Here is an 18,849-nt window from a genome sequence, read left to right as displayed (position 1 = left end):
TCCACGTGCTGTCCCTCCCCCCCAACACCCGACCCAGTAGCGGGGCGGCTCGGCCGCTTGCCATGGAGCCTGCGGCTGGAGCAGATCCTGCGGAACTGCTTGCTGCCGGATACCGAGCGCATCCGCCGGGTACGGGACGGGGGGGGTGGGGGGGGGATCGGAACCGGGACGAACGGGAGGGAGGTGGTGGAAAGCCCCCGACTCTGACCCTGGGACTCCTCCCAGGCCACCGAGCAGCTCCAGACCGCTCTTCGTGACCCCGCCGCCCTGCCCGCCCTCTGCCACCTGCTCGCCTCGGCGGTCGATCCTCAGGTGAAACGCCTGCCCCTGCCCGCGGAGCGTCCCTTAGTACGCCACCGGTCGAGCCCCAGCTTGCCCCCCTGCGGGCCGCTCAGCCCCTTTCTGCCCGGACCCTCACATGCATGCTTCCTCGTCCCAGATCCGCCAGTTCGCGGCCGTGCTGACCCGCAGACGACTGAGCACCCGCTGGCGACGACTGACGGCGGAGCACCGAGAAAGGTGGGAGGGGCCAGGGACGGGGCGGGGCCGGGCGGAGGCGGTTCCTAGGCGGGCCAAGTACTCACACCTGCCATCTGCATTCCAGCCTCAAGTCGCTGGTCCTGACCGCCTTTCAGAGGGAGACCGAGTAAGTGCCTACCTGCCTCCTCTTGGGATCCTGACTGACTCAGGCTGAGACCCTCTGTGGATTTCTGCCTTGTCTTTCAGCTCCGGACAGGGCCGGGGAGGGGGAAAGATGTTGTCTGTTCTAAAGCAAGAGTGGAGCAAGGATTTTAAGATTGTTGAAGACTAAATTTCATGAGAATGGGCTGTGATGGTCTTCTAAACCCGAATCAGAAAAATGGAACCGAAATTCAGTCTACCTGAGTTCAGGCTCACCAGACTACACACCCACCTTGCTGCTGGTCTCCCTGTGAGCCACCCTCCTATGTGTCCCAATTTGGCAAACCTTCTGCCCACACTTGGAGGTTTCTGTCCTGGCCACCTCATGGAGGCAGGCCCAGCATGTGCTGGGGAGGGTATTGGAGAGTGATTGGGGGGTCAGGGGCAATCTCTCCTGTTTGCAGGCACTCTGTGAGCCTTAGTCTGGCCCAGCTCTCTGGCACCATTTTTCGAAAGGAAGGCCTGGAGGCCTGGCCTCAGCTCATGCAGCTTCTTCAACACAGTACCCACAGCCCCCATATCCCAGAGAGAGAGGTACTAGCGCATGGTGGGTGGGTGGGAGGAAGGAAGGGAGAGGGGGACTGAGCGGCTGGATAGACCATATAAGCTTTTCTCTCTCATCCCCTACACCTGGATAGATGGGGCTTTTGCTGCTAAGTGTGGTGGTGACCTCCCGGCCTGAGGCCTTCCAGCCCCACCACCGGGAGCTTCTTCGGCTTCTGAATGAGACCCTTGGTGAGGTGGGGTCTCCTGGGCTCCTCTTCTACTCCCTGCGCACTCTGACCATGATGGCCCCTTACCTGGGCACTGATGATGTGGTGAGATGCGGGTCCTCCCCTTCCCTGGCTCCCTGCCCTCAGAGCTTCCGTGTCCTCACCCTTGCAGGATGCAGAACTATTTTAGACTCTATCTCTGCCATTTGTTGTCCCTAGCAGTTGAGAGGGGATACTGTGGGTGGCTGTACCTGGCTCCTGTGGCCAGGCTTTGAGGATGCAGCCAGCTTTTGGGGCCTGGGATGAGTGAGCGTGCATTATGCTTTTTGCCCTCCAGCCTCTTGCACGGATTTTGGTACCCAAGCTCATTGTGGCCGTGCAGACTCTGATCTCTGCAGATGAGGTGAGGACAACATTCGGGCAGGAGCTCTGTTTTGAGGAGAGTACAGGCCCACAGGGCCCGGTCCACTGAAGTAACCCATGGTTACCCTCTGACTTGTTTGATTGGCTGGCAGGCAAAGGCTTGTGAGGCTGTGGAGGCCCTGGATGAATTGCTGGAGTCAGAGGTGCCCATCATCACCTCCCACCTCTCTGAGGTCCTCACATTCTGCCTGGAGGTGAGCCGGGGATGGGCATAGCCTCTGCTGCTTATTTTGCTGGGAGTTCCCTTGCCTGTTTCTGATTCAAGTTCATCTCTGGGCAGGTGGCTAGAAATGTGGCTCTGGGTGATGCAATACGCGTACGGATTCTCTGCTGCCTCAGTTTCTTGGTCAAAGTCAAGAGCAAGGTGAGTACTCCATGATGCACATGACTGCACCCCCATTTCCATCCTTGGGCTAATTTCTGGGACATTCTCTTCATCTCAGGGGTATCTTGCAGTTTTCAAAACTTGATCTGGCCTCACTCCAGCTCCTGGCTGGAAGTTTGGGAGTTTCCTGCTGGACCCTTTGTGACCTAGGGGGCTGGAATTTTTTTTTTAAGACTTATTTATTTTATTTTATTATTATCATTTTTCATTTTATTTTTAAATATTTTGTTTATTTGACAGAGATACAGTGAAGGAGGGAACACAAGCAGGGGGAGTAGGAGAGAGAGAAATAGGCTCCCCACCAAGCAGGGAGCCTGATGTAGAGCTCGATCCCAGGACTCTGGGTTCATGAACTGAGCCCAAGGCAGATGCTTAACAACTGAGCCACCCAGGCACCCCTATTTATTTATTTTAGAGAGCTGTGTGCACATGAGCAAGGGGAGGGACAGAACGAGAGGGAGAGACAATCTCAAGCAGATTTTCTGCCAACTGTAGAGCCCAATGTGAGGCTCGATCCCATGACCCTGAGATCATGACCTGAGCCAAAGTTAAAAGTCAGATGCCTAACGTACTGAGGCAGCCAGGTGCCCAAAGCTGGAATTTTTATTGTGAGTCCATCTCGGGAGCAGATCTCGGGAGCCGACATAGTTCCACCTTCCCTTTCAAGGCCTTACTGAAGAATCGTCTCCTGCCACCCTTACTACACACCCTTTTCCCCATTATGGCTGCTGAGCCTGCTCTGGGCCAGCTGGATCCTGAGGACCAGGATTCAGAAGAGGAAGAGCTGGAGAGTGGGCTGGTAGGAGAGACTCCTAAGCACTTTGCTGTACAGGTGAGATGTGCGACAGGTTGGGGCAGGCTGTTAGGTCGCTGTGGGGCAGAGATGGAGTCCAGCAAAGTCTTCCCGATCTTTTTCAGGTTGTGGACATGTTGGCATTACATTTGCCCCCAGAGAAGCTCTGTCCCTTGCTGGTAAGTATGGCTCTGTCCTCCCGGTGCCCTTCCCTCTCCCTCAGTGTGCCTAGTTTCCCACCACTGAGGCTATTTGGGCCCTGGCAGGTGTGGAGGGCTGCAGCAGGAGTGGGCAGACTTGGACCAGGGTTTCAGCAGAGAACCATCCGTTCCCCTAGATGCCTGTGCTGGAAGAAGCCTTGCGGAGTGAGAGACCGTATCAGCGCAAGGCTGGCCTCCTAGTGCTGGCCGTACTATCCGATGGAGCTGGTGACCACATCAGGCAGAGGTGCCTATTCCTCTGTCTTAGAGGGCAGGCGGGCCATGGGGAGGACCACTGCACGGCCCATGATGGTCCTAGTCTCTCACGGCTGTTGGAGCTTAAGTATGGGGAGCATTTCCCCTCACAGGTGCTCTGGATTGAAAGATAATGTGGCTACCTCAGCTGTGGAGAGCAGGGGGTGGTGCCTGCTATCAGTGACATTGCCCTGGTTTCACCCAGGAAATAAGGGGCAGGGCTTAGCCTAGGGCTTTCTGGCCCCGCCCCTCAACCAGAATCTGGCTTCCGCACCCCCAGGCTGCTGCCCCCACTGCTGCAGATCGTGTGCAAGGGCCTGGAGGACCCATCCCAGGTGGTCCGCAATGCTGCACTGTTTGCCCTGGGCCAGTTCTCAGAGAACCTCCAGGTCAGTGAGGCTGAATGTGGGTGGCCACCCCACCCGTCCCCAGGACCAGCTTCCCCTCAGCTTCATCTCTTCACCCATCCCTGCTGCCACTGCACTTAGTGGGGCACTTTTAGGGCACAGCCCCGGTCAGCTGACTCGGGGCCTCCCTACCCTTCCCCCAGCCCCACATCAGCAGCTATGCAGGGGAGGTGATGCCACTGCTCCTTGCCTACCTGAAGTCGGTGCCTCCTGGGCACACAAACCACCTCGCCAAGGCCTGCTATGCCCTGGAGAATTTCGTGGAGAATCTAGGTAGGTGTGGGAGGGAGGGGACAGAGCTGTCACTTTGGATGAAGGGGGTGGGACATGCTGCCTGCGGCAGGGAGAGGTGTGTGGCAGGCTGCCAAGGAGCCCTGGGTTGGATGTTAGAGGTCAGCCTGGAGGCAGGGGGCCCCCAGAAAGTAGGAGACCTGGGCTGTTTATTAGCTTGCCCTTTCCCACAGGGCCCAAAGTGCAGCCCTACCTTCCGGAGCTGATGGAGTGCATGCTGCAGCCTCTGAGGAATCCCAGCAGCCCCCGGGCCAAGGAGCTGGCTGTGAGCGCCCTGGGAGCCATTGGTGAGGAGAAGGCGGCGGGTACTGGGTTACCCTACGGAGCCTGTGATACGTGGTCCCGGTGATTCTCATTCCAGCTCTGATTCTGTCCTTCTGTCCCTCAGCCACAGCTGCACAGGCCTCTCTGCTGCCCTACTTCCCCACCATCATGGAGCACTTGCGGGAATTCCTGCTGACAGGCCGTGAGGACCTCCAGCCTGTGCAGATCCAAAGCCTCGGTGCATAAGGGGCTCAGGCGGTGCTCCCAGTGCTGGGGAAGGGCCAAGGGGTTCATGAGGATCTCCCCCAGGCCAGCACAGATATCTTCCCATCCAAGGAGGCACTCTTCCCAATGTACCCAGAAACCAGTGGGATTGTTCAGTTAACCCCCAGCTGCCATCTTCAGTCCCCTAGGTTTTGGCCTTGTATCCGTCTGGCTCATGGTTGCTTCCTAGTACTAACCTGGCCCTTGTCCCCACAGAGACTCTTGGGGTGCTGGCTCGAGCAGTGGGGGAGCCCATGAGGCCCCTGGCTGAAGAGTGCTGCCAGCTGGGGCTGGGCCTGTGTGACCAGGTAGACGACCCTGACTTGCGGCGCTGCACGTGAGTGAACCCCCTTCCTGCCCCCAGCCCGCACCTCCTGCCTGCCTGTCCACTGGATCCCCAGCCCTGAGCCTAGAACCTGGTCCTGTGGTTCTGGACTGCGGGTTTCCCCGGGCTTCCCCATTTTGTCTGGCTCCAGCAGGCAGGACTGTACGGCTTCCACCTGCCTCCACCAGGTACAGCCTGTTTGCAGCCTTATCAGGGCTCATGGGGGAGGGCCTGGCACCCCACCTGCCGCAGATCACCACGCTCATGCTGTTGTCCCTGCGTTCCACGGAGGGCATTGTGGTGAGCAGAGAATGGGTGGGCGGAGTTGGTTCAGGAAGGGCTGCCCTGGGGTGGCAATCATCTGGGCACAGCTGAGCCCAAGTCCCTGCTGCACCTCCTCTGCCCAGCCTCAGTATGACGGAAGCAACTCCTTCCTTCTGTTTGACGACGAGAGTGATGGGGAGGAAGAGGAGGAGCTCATGGACAAGGATGAGGAAGAGGAGGATGACTCTGAGATCTCAGGGTGCGGAGGGGTGCCATTCTCCTCAGAGGAACCCTGGCTTTGGACAAGGGCCCTGTGCCCCTGCCCCCGTAGGTGCCTGATCACTGCCAACCCCCATTTTACTGCAGGTACAGCGTGGAGAACGCCTTCTTCGATGAGAAGGAAGACACCTGTGCTGCTCTGGGGGAGATTGCAGTGAATACCAGGTGAGCCTTGGCCCTTTCTTGACACTGGGAACCCCACCTGGGAGCTCCTTCCCCATGGCTGTATGCCTATCCACAGTGTGGCCTTCCTTCCGTACATGGAGAGTATCTTTGAAGAAGTATTCAAGTTGCTGGAGGTGAGAGGGCCAGCGGACAGAGCAGGTGGGGTCCCTGGGGTGAGGGGCCCTGCATTGGTCATGACCACAGCAGGCCTGTCTTGCACGTCCTCATCCTACAGTGCCCTCACCTGAACGTGCGGAAGGCAGCCCATGAGGCCCTAGGGCAGTTCTGCTGTGCACTGCACAAGGCCTGTCAGAGCTGCCCCTCAGAACCCAACACCGCGGGTGAGCAGCAGAGAGTGGGGCCTCCAGGAACTGTGGACAGTGGGGTGGGGGGCGGGGGAGGGCAGGGCCTAACCGGGGCCTCAGCCAATGATGTCCCCAGCTCTGCAGGTCGCCCTGGCCCGGGTGGTACCATCCTACATGCAGGCAGTGAGCAGTGAGCGGGAGCGCCAGGTGGTAATGGCTGTGCTCGAGGCGCTGACGGGAGTGCTGCGCGGCTGTGGGCCCCTTGCGCTGCAGCCTCCCGGGCGCCTCGCTGAGCTCTGTGGCATGCTCAAGGCTGTGTTGCAGCGGAAGGTGAGCAGGGCAGGTGGGCTGCAGGGAGAGAAGCTGGCCTGGCCCGAGGCTACAGGTCCAGCCTCCCCCTACCTCCCCATCATGGAGATAAGGGACCAGAGAGCCCAGGCTGAGCTGAACTCTCCTCCTGCAGACAGCCTGTCAGGACCCTGAGGAGGAGGAGGAGGAGGAGGAGCAGGTGAGAGTGCGGGAGGCACACGGTGGGAGCAGGCTGTCCCTGGGGTATCTGCAGAGCAGGGATGGACAGTGTTCCTGGGCTTGGCCTCAGGGAGCCAGGGCTGCTAAAAGGTTGGTTATGGCTTTGAATAATGCATCCCTGCTCCCATGAAGGCAGTGGGGATTCTGGAAAGGCTTTCTGCAGGTGAGGGTCTAGGGGCAGGGAGGATGGGATCAAGAGGGGAGAGGAGGCTCACCAGGAGAAAAAGCTGGGCTTCATAGGAGCCACCATGGGGGCCACCTATGGCAGTGGCAGAGCACTGGGTGGGGCGTGGCCCCTGCAGCAGAGCTAGCCCCGGTACCTTAGCCACTGACCCGGCCCCGCAGGCCGAGTATGATGCCATGTTGCTAGAGCATGCTGGAGAGGCCATTCCTGCCCTGGCCGCTGCGGCGGGGGGAGATGCCTTTGCCCCCTTCTTCGCCAGCTTCTTGCCGTTGCTGCTGTGCAAGACGGTGAGTGCTCTGCGCCCTGGCCTCCAACCCCGTCCTGCCTGTGTGCCCAGTGCCTGGCCCCACCCTGACTCGCACTCTTCCCCCCACCAGAAACAGGGTTGCACAGTGGCAGAGAAGTCCTTTGCTGTGGGGACGCTGGCAGAGTCCATTCAGGGCCTGGGTGGTGCCTCAGCCCAGTTCGTGTCCCGGCTCCTCCCTGTGTTGTTGAGCACCGCCCGGGAGGCTGACCCTGAGGTGCGGAGCAATGCGGTCTTCGGGCTGGGTGTGCTGGCAGAGCATGGGGGCCGGCCTGCTCAGGAGTATCCTAGGGCTGTGGGGGGCGGTGGGGGCAGCCAGTGGGGAGTGGAGAGTATCCCTGGGCTCTAGGATGGGAGAGGTCTGCCGTGGGCCTGTTCCTTGACTGTGGAACCAGATACTTCCCCAAGCTGCTGGGGCTGCTGTTGCCCCTCCTGGCACGGGAGCGCCACGATCGCGTCCGTGACAACATCTGTGGGGCACTGGCCCGCCTGCTGATGGCCAGTCCCACAAGGAAACCGGAGCCCCAGGTGAGGGCTGGGGGCAAGGCCCAGAAGCTGTGGGGGCGGGGGGAAGGAGACAGAACAGGGGTCTGAGGCCTCTCTGTGTCCAGGTGCTGGCTGCCCTGCTGCATGCCCTGCCCCTTAAGGAGGACTTGGAGGAGTGGGTCACCATAGGGCACCTCTTCAGCTTCCTGTACCAGAGTAGCCCCGACCAGGTAAGTCAGAGGGGAGCTTCAAGCTCCAGCCAGAGGCAGGCTTGGCCTTCCTTATAGCTGATGCAGTCACAGCCTAAACTGCTCTTGGACACTCCTGTGTCCTTACTCTGCCAGGGTCAGTAGCCACGGCCCCCTCACGGCACAGCAGTTTTCTCTCCGGAGGCCCCATGCTCCCTGGCCCTGTACACCCTCTGGTGGGAGGCAGAAGTCACAGCTTCCCTGGGCTGACTTCCTACACTGGGGTTTCTTCCTACAGTGTTCCTCAGAGCATAGACATCTCTGCGCCACTCTCTCTGTCCCTTCCAGTTAGAGCAGCTCGGGTTTCTAAATGAGATTCATCTGTACCAACCAGCTAGGTTTGGACTTGGGTGCCCATATTCCTGTGTCGTTCACCTCTCTCCTGCACCTTCAGAGCCTGCTGTGTTGGTGGAACTCCTCTGAGTGTCTGGGCTTTTGGTCACCATCTGTCTCCTTCAAAGAAAAAAATTACTCCCACCATGTTTCATGGGTCCTTCTTGGGTTTCCCAGTTGTCTCAGATGTGAAACAGTGTCAAGTGTATATCCCTAGCAGGAGACTCCGGCTCTCCTTGGGCTGGGGCCCAGGGCTGCTGGCACTCCCAGGTCAGCCTGTTTCCCCTGCCCTGCAGGTTGTAGATGTGGCTCCTGAGCTCCTGCGCATCTGCAGCCTCATCCTGGCTGAGAACAAGATCCCACCAGGTGAGTCGGGTGGCAGTGGGCAGGGGCGGGGGAAGTGGGGGCCAGCCAGGGACCTACAGGCCGGGCCTCCCCGCTCTCTCCCTCTTCACTCTCCACACAGACACCAAGGCTACACTGCTGCTGCTCCTGACATTCCTGGCCCGACAGCACACTGACAGCTTCCACTCGGCCCTGGGCTCGCTGCCTGGTGACAAAGCTCAGGAACTCCAGGCCGCCCTGGGCCTCACCTAGACCGGGGGCTACAGCCGGGCCAGAGAGAGTAGAGCCTGCCCAGGCCCCAGGTCCACCTCTCAGCCCTGTTTCAGCTCACGCCTTACCAAAGATTCTGGGCCTCATAGCTACTCGGGAGTCTCAGCCCCGCTTGCTGCCTTATGGGGGTGTCTCTGGGGCTGGGTCTGTTAACGCTGTGGGACAGTGCAAATGGAGTCTTGACATCCTACCCTAATAAAGGCAGTTCGGTTACTGCTTGACCGGTAGCTCTGAGAGCAGGAAACACAGAGTTCAGAATCAAGGCAGGCAAGACGGGTTTAATGTGGCCAGTTTCCTGGCAGCTTTGTCAGTTCTAAGCGCAGTGGAAGCGGGGCCCCAGCTGGATGAGGAAGCGCCCGTATGGCTTCTCTTGTTCCAGGCGGAGGATCTGCTGTGCCGCCAGCACTGGTCAAGAGAAGAGGATGGGGCCAGTCAGGGGGAATCCTTGCGGCAGCCTTCGGACCTATGTGTCCTCACCCCACACATGGGCCCACACGTCCCCATACTCACCCAGGAGCAGGTAGAATACCCGGGCAGCCATCCAGCGGGGGCTGAGTGGGGGCACCAGGCTGTCGAAATCGGGCTCCCTATTGGCCTGCAGCTCTTGGGCCACAGCCCTGTAGGGATCAGTAACGGTCAGCTGGAGTCCCAGCCTGCCCACCGCCCCGCTCCCTCCCCCGGCAGTGTTTCCCTGCACCTGTACAGGGCCTCCAGCGACAGCAGCTCAGGCTCCAGGGGCAGCACTGAAGGCAGCTCCAGGGCCACTTCCGGGACCTCAGGCACCACAGGCAGTGCAGGGGGCTCGGGCTGCTCTGCCTCAGCCCAGGCCCTGGAAGAACACGGCAGTCACCTTCCAGGGAGCAGGGGAGGTGGCAGCTGTAACATGGATGAGGGCCCCACCCTGAGTTCCCCCGGACTGGTGGCTTACCAGCGTTCTTCTGGGGGGATGAGGCTGGTGCGGGACTTCTCTTCCTCCACCACTTCTAGAGAGAGCTCTGTTGGGAGGGGAAGGTCCTGAGTGGGTCTGCTTAGATCAGAATGGTCGGGACCTTGAGGACCCCTGGTCACACTAGATGTGACTGCTGTGCAGTGACTTGTAAGAAGAAAGAGATCTAGGCTCCCTTTTGTTAAGTGCTCTCTCTAGTGAAAACCGTTCGCAGTTAAGGTACCCATTCCCTGGGACAGTGGCTGTGGTGGTGGCCCTCTCCCTTCTCCAGATGCCTACCTGAAGATAGCATGAGGGGCCCGCTGGGCTCCTGGGCCTCCCTTGGGACCTGCGGATGGGAGAATGAGAACTAAGCCCCTGAGATCACAGAAGCACCTGGGGCAGGGTGACGCGTCTCGGCCTGCGCTTGAGGACAGGACCTGGCACCACTGGCTCAGGTGGGCAGAAGGCAGCCTGTGGGAACTCAGGTGAAGCAGGCCACTCCCAAAGGAGGAGGAAGGGGATGCAGTTACCTCAATATCACTCAGAGTTTCCATCCTCCTTTCCTCCTCAGCTGCCACCTCCTCCTCAGGCTCCGGGGGTGGCTTTCTCCTGAGTGCTTCTGGGGGTGGCTGGGCACAGTGGGTCCAGAGAGCCAGCAGTTCTGGGGGGAGCCAGCCAGCTGGGAGGGAGGGGTGGCAGGGATGGGGTCTGAGGTGTGAGGAACACCAAGACAGTGGACTGTGGGTTCAGAAGGCCCCACATACCAACTCCTTACCATGAGTTGGGGTTCGGAATAGCTCCGTGGGACTCCTGATGGTCCTCTCGGGAGGCTGCACCTTTGGCTACATGGGGGGTATAGGGGGAGGCCAGAAGCCCAGTTAGGAGGGAGCCCCTCCTCACTGCCCCTTCTCCACTTCCTTGCAAAGCTTTGTTCCAAGACCTCTGATCCCCCATGCTGGCTCCGGCCCCTGCCTGCCCTGCCTACTGCTAGGTGGTACCCAGGCATGTGCTCCGTGGGGTCACTAAAGGAGCGAGGAGAGTTGACTCTGTAAACCTGGAACACATGCACTTTGAGGATTGTTTCCAGTGCCTCCCCAGCAGCTATGGCCCTGAGCCCTCCTTGCCTCCCTCCATCACTTGTAGAGCCTGGGCTGCACTCACACACTCCCAGCAGTGGGCTTTGGTTTGCAGTTGTTCCTGGAATTTCTCCCGGGAGATCTGAGTCTCCTTGTCCCAGAACAGTAACTGGCGGCGGCGGCGGCGAGCAGGCGGACTCCGAGGGTATGGGGGCACTGGAGGCTGCCGCCTCTGAATGGGGAAGGGAGGCAGGGCAAAGGCTACCCATTACTCCTTTTCCTGTCACCTTGGTGGGCTACAAATGGTCCCCACATCCCCACTCCAGAGGCACCCTGGGAAAGAGCTTGGGCAGGGCCTCTGGGTACAGCTCTGACTTCACATGGGGGGCCCATATGGGAGTGCAGGCTCAAGAAAATGGAGAGTGAACAGGGCACTTTCTACCAATTTGCACAAATCCTAGATAGGCTAGCAGTGGCCCAGGGCTTGGGGAATCTGAATACAGATGAGCAGCTCTGGGAGAGGAGAACAAAGAGGCGGAGAAAGCTTGGAAGGGGCACTACTAACCTCTGGGCTGAGTGGGGCTGGCAGACGCAGCTCTGGTGGTGGGGTCACCTCTGCAACAACACTCTAGGTCACGGCTCTGCCACAGGCATTTGTCCCAGCAGTTGCCTAGGCCAGAAGCTAGAAGGCCTCCCTTCAACAGAGCCCTGGGTGGTGGCAGCTGTGCACATAGCCCCAGGAAGGCCACAGGCACAATGGGCACTCACCTGTAAGTAGAGCCTCAGGCTCCCAGCCTACTGGCTTCACCTCCTCAGGAGCCGGGACTGGAAGTGGCTCTGCTGCCTCTTCCACCCTGAGGGGAAAATGGGCAGGAGAAATGAGTTCACCCCTCCCAGCATCAGCCTCCTACCTGGCCCAGGGGATCCTGCCCTTACCGTGCAGGAGCTGGAGGTGAGAGCGAGGGTATTGCCATTTCCCCCTCCAGGGCCCGGGGCTCCTCCTTGTACTCTACAAAGAGAAGACTGGGGCTTAGAGCATACAGGAGGAGCTAGGAGCACTGCCCAGACCCAGCCTGCCCATGTCAGGGCACTGACCCTCTGGAGCCGGATGTGCCCTTCGCTCCCTGGGAGGCCTGCCTCGCCGTTCCTCTAACAGGATGGCTTCATCTTCCTCAGCAATCAGCAGGTCCAGGTCTCGGCGGCTGACCTCTGGGAGATCCTGTTCACCCTGATAAGAGAGGAAGAAGAGGGGATGCAATCCCCTTGCTGAAAAGGACAAGTGGCTCTAGGAGACTGGGTCTGAGAGGCGGGCAGCAGGGGGCCCACCGTGCGCTGAAGTGCCAGGCACAGGGAGGGCTGGAATGGAGATGAGAAGGCAGGACTCAGGCAAACAGGAGGGTAAGATGAGGCAGGCGGGGCCACCAGAGGCAGGACTCAGGCCTCAGCCTCTCTGGAAGGGGATAGCTTACCTCGATCTGCAGCATGCGGATGGGCTCTGCCTCCTGGAGGGTGATGGCCTCTGGAGACACCAAGGTGACCAAGATCCTGTCTGGAGAGGCAGGAAAGTCACATCAGCCCCTCTGTGGCTTTCCAGCTTCCCATGCCACATGAGGCAGCCAAAGCACAGACTCTGGAATCAAGTCAACCTAGGTTCAGTCAACCTGGCCAGTCACTGGCAATCTGACCCCGGCTAGGTTGCTCAAGCACTATAGGCCTCACTTTCTCTTCTGGAGAATGGCAATAAGAATTCTGATCTCATAGGACTCTTGTGAGGCAGAGATGAGGTGACACAAATGGAATGCCCCTCACAGGGCCTGGCTCTTAAGAGAAGCTCAAAGATGGTCTTCAGTTCTTGGGCCTTCTGAGGCCTCTCCCAGGAAAGAGGCTCTCTACTCACCAGGCTTCCTAGGCTCCACGGGGACTTCAGGCGGGGCCTCCTCAAGCTCCCTCTCTGGGGTTGCAGCTTCTAGGAGCTGTCGAATCTTTGGAGAGGATTGGGGATGAAAGGGAGGATTCATCCTCAGCCCGCTCTCCCACCTCCACAACCTTATTCAGACAGCAAATGAAAATATTCCTTTTCATGCCACAGCTTTGTGACACCAGCACACAGTGAGCCCACTCACCATCTGCTCTCTTTTCCTCCCATTCCTACCCTCACTATCTAGATTTTGTCCGTTTTTCTGTGCAGGAAGCACTGCACCCTTACGTCAAGTGTTGGGGGGGTAAAGATCTCAAGAAGCCTATGGTCTAACAGAAAGACCAGTGTGTAGAGTACCCCAGCAAGTCAGCACAAGGGGTGAGACAAGCACACTAGCAATGGGATCAGTTCCAAAGCAACATTTGGCTCTGACCAGAGATAAAGCCTCATAGAAAGGGGTAAACGGCTGGAGCCAGGCCTGCTAAAGACATGTGGGACTTAACTAGTGTAGAACAAGGGTGACCGTTAGGGGCACGGAGGGCTGTGTGCAGTGGGGAGCCGGAGGTGCCTTTGAAAGAAGGAAGTAGCATTATCTTAAGCTGTAAACGTGTCAGGACATGGATAGAGGGAGAGACATGGGCACAGAAACCTAAGGCTAAGAGATGCTAAGGGCCTGGCTTAGAGCCTTGGCAGTGGGAACTGTGTGGTGAGAAGTTGGGACAAGGGCTGCTTTGTCTGGAGGGGTCTGTCATGACAGTCCCCCAGCACGGACTCCTGGAGGGGAGAGCTGTGGCAGGCCCCCTTCCCAAGCCCCACTGTCAGACACAGGAACAGCACTCCCCTCCCGCACTGTCAGCTCGCCAGTCTGGGGCATCTGTGGGGAATGAGCCCTACCTGAGGGATACTGAAGGGGCTGGGAAGTGTGGGATCCACAGACATCACCCCGAAAAAGGGGTCTGGAGCACATTCCAGGGTCTCCATCATGGCCAGGCGGTTAGGAAGCAGTAGGCTGGGTCTGAGACCAAGGGAGAATGTGAGCTGTCCAGCACTGAGGCAGAGGGCTGACGCCCAGCAGGGAGGATCCCCACCAAAGGCTGAGTGGTCCAGTCCCTGGGGGCACTTACAGCTCAGTCTCCACCATATCCATGCGAATCTGCAGCTGCGCACGGTGTAGGCGCTCCAGGATGTGCTGGATGTCCTCTGCAGGCAGGGAGGGCAAGGTGGAGAGCACGCCTCGCCTTGCTGCCGCAGGGCCAGGCGACTCTGCCCCTTATCTGAGCCTTGCCCCCCTTACCTACGAGGTACTGGCATTGCTGAGAATAGACCCGGATCACGCCGATCTGCAGCTGGGCTGACAGATAGAGGGAGAAGCGCGGCCGGGGCAAGCCGGGCAGCGGGGGCTGAACTCGTACCAGCACGTAATTGAGGATCTCCTCACTGGGGGGACAACGTGCCCCATCACCACTGCTCCAAGGCCCAGCCCCGCAGCCTGGCGCACCCATCCAGCACCACCTCTCCTGCCCACTCACCTGCCCGCTCCTCCCCTTCCCGGCCTTACCAGGTCTTCACCACGTTCACCTTCAGGTACTCGCGCTTCACCAACCGGCTGCCACGAGTCGCTGCCAGCCTGGAAGGGGTGAGGGGTGTCAGGCTGGGGCCCCTGGGTGTCCCTCCCAGCGCGCACAGCCCAGGCCTTACCAGATGGTGGCGAAGCAGCCAGTGTGGCGCTGAAGCACGTTGGGATAGTAGAACATTGTCCCACCGGGCTTTCACCCTTGTCCCCACCACTCCTCCGCTGGGGTCTCAATCCGAATTCTTTGTGGCACTGGGCTTCCAAACACCGCCGTCGGGGCAAAGGGCTTGGAGAGGCAGCCGCCAGGGCAGCCCCAAAACGCCCGGTAAAGGAGCGGATAAACACTCAGGTGTAGGTCAACAATTAGGGCGAGAAGTAAACGGAGGCGCGGACCGCACACACAGCAGTCGGGAGGCCCCTCTCTGCTGCCGCGAGTGGGTTCCCACTCCGCGTGGCTGCTTCGAACTTACTGAGGCCTTCCGGGTCGGGTTCCAGGTTGGAGAGGCAGAGCTTCCCAAGCGCAGGCCGGGGCTGGGCCCTAGGCCAGGACCCGAGAGAGAACGGAGTCCTCTGCAGGGGTGCCGGGCTCCTGGGCCTTGCACTCAGCTTACGCACCTGCAGTCCCCGCGGCCCTAGATCCCGCCGCAGGGGGCGCGCGCGCTCCGGGACTCGGCGCCTCCCTCGTCATTAGATGGCGGCGGCCCCCACAGCAGCCAATGGGGAACAAGACTGGGCTTGGGAGCACTCGGTTTCAGGGCACCAAGTAGCCTGCCTGGGATCTAGGCAACAGGTGTCTCCTGAGGCAGACAACGAACCAATCAGAAGAACCCTGCGTGCTGCGGGGGCCATTATGATGTGTCCTGACCAATGGGCTCTCTTTCTAGTCTCTGATAACAAGGGTTCTCGGTGGCACTTCTCTGCCGACCAATGAGCGAGGGGCCAGTCCCAACCTCGCCCCCGCAGCAAGCTTGGTAACTAGGCCATTTCGATCACTAGAGAAGGTCGGGTCATGCCCAGGGCAAGGGCTCTGCCCCATTCCGGGCGCCTGACCTGAGGTTAGACCTTGCCCTTTCTCCTGAAACCCACCAAGTACCAAAGACTGGTTTGCCTCTGTGTCCAGCCTTGGGCTTGTCCTCAGCTGGCCAGGTGGAGACGGTGTGAGGTGGCCTCGGGGACACCGCAGATGGATGAGGAAGAAGTCAGATCTTACAGGAAACAAGCTCAGTCATTTCCTAAACTTGGACAACTTGGGCTGTGGGCATGCCCCCTCTGGCTGTTTTCCAGTAGTGAATGTTCTCCTGGCTGAAACAGACCTCAGCTTTGTGGGATGCAAGGCATACATCTCCCCATACAAAAGCCATCTGGCCCAAAAAATTCGTTTTCCCGCCTCCTGCCTTTGTATGCCCCCTGGGTTTGGCTTAAAATGCCCTTTCCAGCCTTGACCCCAGGGTCAGCTTCTGCCTCTAACACTCAGCACTTACTGGCACTGAGTTGACCCTATTTTACTTTGTTCCTTAAGTCTATGAGCTCTCGACATTAAGATCTCTTTTTGTGGGGGGTGGGGGCGCCTGGGTGGTGCCTGGGTGGCTCAGTTGTTAAGCAGCTGCCTTTGGCTCAGGTCATGATCCCAGGGTCCTGGGATGGAGTCCCACATCGGGCTCCCTGCTCAGTGGGAAGCCTGCTTCTCCTTCTCCCACTCCCCCTACTTGTGCTCCCTCTCTTCCTCTCCGTCAAATAAATAAAATCTTTAAAAAAAAAAAAGATATATTTTTTTCTTTTTCTTTTTCAACTAGTTCCTCGAAACTAGCACAAGAAACATCTGTCAAATGAATATCCAATTACCCCAAATTTACAACCACAGACAGTCAAGTCTGTGACAAGAGTCTGACAGAGATTTCAAAATCTAGTCCTTGTAAGCTTTACAGCACTTGCTTTTACAGATGAGAAAACAGAGAGGCCCACATGACAGTTCTTCCCAGAACACAAAGCTCCCGAATGACAGGCTGGTTGGGAACTCTGCTCTCTTGAATTCCAGCGTTTCTAGTACCTATTCCACTGTGCTTGGCTAAATGAGTTTCTACATAATACAAATTGTTTCAATCGCGTATGTTGTCACTGCTTATAAGTTCACACTGGGGAACAAAGGTAGATGCATCTACCTTAAGGGTAGATGCAAAGTGGGGGCATCTACCCTTAACTAGTGTAGGAGATAACAGTAATTTGTTCATCTATCCCTCCATTCAACAAGAATTTATGAAATGCCTACTATGTGCCATGTCCTTCTCTAGGCACTGAAGATAGAGCAATGAACAAAACAAGTCCTTGTTCTCATGGAGTAGGGAAGGAGAGATGCTAAGTACGTAGACAAATAGAAATATGTTAAGTGGTGATCAGTGCCATGAGAACAATGAGGCAGCATAGGAGAACAGAGGGTTGTGAGAACTAGGTAGGGTGCTCAGGGAAGCCTTCTCTGAAGAGCAGAGACAAAACGCATCTACCTGAAGGAAAAGAACCAGCAAGTGCAAAGGTCCTGAGGCAGAAATGTGATGGGTTCAAGGAGCCTGGAGCTAGAATCATAAGGGGTAAGGTTAGAGGAGGATAGGAGTCACATCACAGAGACTGTGGAGGCCACTGTAAGGATTTGGGCTTTTACTCTGAGTCAAGAGCCAACGGGGGGTTTTGGGCAGAGGAATGACATGAGATTTATGCATTAAGAGGATCTATACTGGGGCGCCTGGCTGGCTCAGTGGGTTAAAGCCTCTGCCTTCAGCTCAGGTCATGATCCCAGGGTCCTGGGATCAAGCCCCGCATCGGGCTCTCTGCTCAGCAGGAAGCCTGCTTCCCCCTCTCTCTCTCTCTCTCTGCCTGCCTCTCTGCCTACTTGTAATCTCTGTCAAATAAAATAAATAAAGTCTTAAAAAAAAAAAAAAGAGGATCTCTATTGTGTTGAGAGAATAGTGAAGGTAGAAAAGATGTAGATGGAAACAAAGAGATGTGAGAGATGATAGTAGGTTATTCCAAAGTGTTAGTCGTGGAAGCAGAGAAAACTGGTCAGATTCTGGATAGATTCTGAAGGAATAACAATGAGCTCTGCTGATGAACTGGATATAGGATGTGACAGAAAATGGAGGAGGACACTATATAATCATAAATGAAACAATCCAACAAGAAGATAAAACAATTGTAAGTATTTATGCACCCAATATGGGAGCACCCAAATACATAAAGCAGTTAATAACAAACATAAAGGAAGTCATCAATAGTAATACAGTAACAGAAGGGGACTTTAGCCCTCACTTACACCAATGGACAGATCATCTAAACAGAAAGTCAATATGGAAACAGTGGCTTTGAATGACACATTGGACCAGATGGATTTAACAGATATATTCAGAACATTCCATCCTAAAACAGCAGAATACACATTCTTTTCAAGTGCACATGGAACATTCTCCAGAATACATTACATATTAGGCCACAAAACAAGCTTCAACAAACTCAAAAGTATCTAAGTCCCACCATGCATCTTTTTTTTTTTTTTTAAGATTTTATTTATTTATTTGACAGAGAGAGAGATCACAAATGGGCAGAGAGGCAGGCAGAGAGAGGGGGAAGCAGGCTCACTGCTGAGCAGGGAGCCAGATGCAGGGCCTGATCCTAGGACCCGGAGATCATGACCCAAGCCGAAGGTGAAGGCCCAACCCACTAAGCCACCCAGGTACCCCCCATGCATCTTTTTAACCACAATACTGTGCAACTAGAAATCAACCATAAGAAAAAAATCTGGAAAGATCACAAATATATGGAGATTAAATAACGTGCTACTAAACAATGAATGGGTCAACCAAGAAATCAAAAAGGATATCAAAAAATACATAGAGACAAATGAAAATTAAGACAATGGTCCAGGGATACCTAAGTGGCTCAGCCAGTTAAGCATCTGCTTTCAGCTCAGGCCATGATCTCAGAGTCCTGGGATCGAGCCCTGTGCACTGGGCTCCTTGCTCACTTGGGAACCTACTTCTCCCTCTGCCTGCTGCTCCCACTGCTTGTGCTCCCTCTCTTTCCCACAAATAAATAAATAAAATATTCTAAAAAAAACCAAAAACAAAAAAACTCACAATGGTCCAAAATTGTTGGGATGCAACAAAAGCAGTTCTAAGGAGATTTCTAGCAGTACAGGCCTACTTCAAGAAGCATGAAAAATCTCAAACCTTATACCTAAAGCTAGAGCTAGAAAAAGAAGAACAAACCCCCAAACCAATAGAAGGAAAGAAGGAAATAATAAAGATCAGAGCAGAAATAAATGAAATAGTAAAAATTAAATTTAAAAAAGGATAGATAGGGGCACGCCTGGGTGGCTCAGTGAGTTAAGCCTCTGCCTTCAGCTCAGGTCATGATTTCAGGGTCCTGGGATCGAGCCCTGCGTGGGGCTCTCTGCTTGGCAGAGAGCCGGTTCCCCTCCCGCCTACTTGCGATATTTCCCTCTCTGTCAAGTAAGTAAATAAAAATTAAAAAAAAATATAGATCAATAAAACTAGGAGCTGGTTCTTTGAAAAGGTCAACAAAATTGATAAATCTTTAGCTAGACTCATTAAAAAAAAAAAGAGGACCTAAATAAAATTGGAAATGAAAAAGGGAA

At 56.5% G+C, this 18,849-nt stretch overlaps 2 protein-coding genes and 1 long non-coding RNA gene across 4 annotated transcripts; 1 reads left to right on the top strand and 2 right to left on the bottom strand.

Annotated features, from left to right (window-relative positions):
* The first annotated feature begins 305 nt into the window (after positions 1–305).
* Positions 306–8,939, top strand: IPO4 (importin 4). 2 transcript variants are annotated; one of them, XM_032343892.1, is made up of 29 exons: positions 306–312; positions 440–519; positions 605–646; positions 1,086–1,215; positions 1,320–1,499; positions 1,732–1,797; positions 1,910–2,011; positions 2,098–2,181; positions 2,870–3,034; positions 3,121–3,174; positions 3,333–3,442; positions 3,731–3,839; positions 4,001–4,130; positions 4,322–4,435; positions 4,537–4,650; positions 4,893–5,013; positions 5,190–5,301; positions 5,409–5,524; positions 5,632–5,709; positions 5,786–5,843; positions 5,945–6,050; positions 6,151–6,344; positions 6,478–6,522; positions 6,888–7,013; positions 7,104–7,312; positions 7,426–7,558; positions 7,642–7,746; positions 8,394–8,463; positions 8,564–8,939. In XM_032343892.1, the coding sequence occupies exons 4-29, from the start codon at positions 1,165–1,167 to the stop codon at positions 8,692–8,694; spliced, it is 2,883 nt and encodes a 960-aa protein (XP_032199783.1). In that variant the 5' UTR covers positions 306–312; positions 440–519; positions 605–646; positions 1,086–1,164; the 3' UTR covers positions 8,695–8,939. The 2 variants fall into 2 exon arrangements, with proteins under 2 accessions (XP_032199783.1, XP_032199782.1); XM_032343891.1 differs by lacking the exon at positions 306–312 and having other exon boundaries at positions 353–519.
* On the bottom strand, positions 6,595–15,837 carry LOC116591192. Its single transcript, XR_004285865.1, has 3 exons — positions 15,560–15,837; positions 14,674–14,676; positions 6,595–6,607 (listed from the first exon to the last, which is right to left on the bottom strand). It is a non-coding gene; the product is annotated as an uncharacterized LOC116591192 (long non-coding RNA).
* REC8 (REC8 meiotic recombination protein) lies at positions 8,971–15,560 on the bottom strand. Its single transcript, XM_032343895.1, has 19 exons — positions 14,333–15,560; positions 14,193–14,261; positions 13,929–14,071; positions 13,759–13,834; positions 13,529–13,649; positions 12,614–12,698; positions 12,186–12,265; positions 11,812–11,944; positions 11,653–11,725; positions 11,485–11,570; positions 11,282–11,331; positions 10,802–10,948; positions 10,416–10,482; positions 10,171–10,319; positions 9,938–9,986; positions 9,641–9,707; positions 9,410–9,541; positions 9,223–9,329; positions 8,971–9,117 (listed from the first exon to the last, which is right to left on the bottom strand). Exons 1-19 carry the CDS (start codon positions 14,386–14,388, stop codon positions 9,026–9,028), a joined length of 1,782 nt encoding a protein of 593 aa, XP_032199786.1. The 5' UTR covers positions 14,389–15,560; the 3' UTR covers positions 8,971–9,025.
* Positions 15,838–18,849: the final 3,012 nt, after the last annotated feature.

Source organism: Mustela erminea, chromosome 5 (genome assembly GCF_009829155.1).
Source record: "Mustela erminea isolate mMusErm1 chromosome 5, mMusErm1.Pri, whole genome shotgun sequence".
Lineage (NCBI taxonomy): Eukaryota > Metazoa > Chordata > Mammalia > Carnivora > Mustelidae > Mustela > Mustela erminea.
The sequence above is the reverse complement of the archived record's forward strand: the minus strand, read 5'-3'. Positions and strand labels throughout refer to the sequence as shown.

Excerpts from the sequence above, each read along its gene's own strand:
- IPO4 (XM_032343891.1), top strand. The coding sequence starts at position 419 with ATGCATGCTTCCTCGTCCCAGATCCGCCAGTTCGCGGCCGTGCTGACC. Across the intron at positions 1,798-1,909 it reads CTCTGATCTCTGCAGATGAG|GCAAAGGCTTGTGAGGCTGT; the intron begins GTGAGGACAACA and ends ATTGGCTGGCAG. Across the intron at positions 5,302-5,408 it reads GTTCCACGGAGGGCATTGTG|CCTCAGTATGACGGAAGCAA; the intron begins GTGAGCAGAGAA and ends TCCTCTGCCCAG.
- REC8 (XM_032343895.1), bottom strand. The coding sequence starts at position 14,388 with ATGTTCTACTATCCCAACGTGCTTCAGCGCCACACTGGCTGCTTCGCC. Across the intron at positions 11,726-11,811 it reads GGCACATCCGGCTCCAGAGG|AGTACAAGGAGGAGCCCCGG; the intron begins GTCAGTGCCCTG and ends TTCTCTTTGTAG. Across the intron at positions 9,542-9,640 it reads ATCCCCCCAGAAGAACGCTG|GGCCTGGGCTGAGGCAGAGC; the intron begins GTAAGCCACCAG and ends GTGTTCTTCCAG.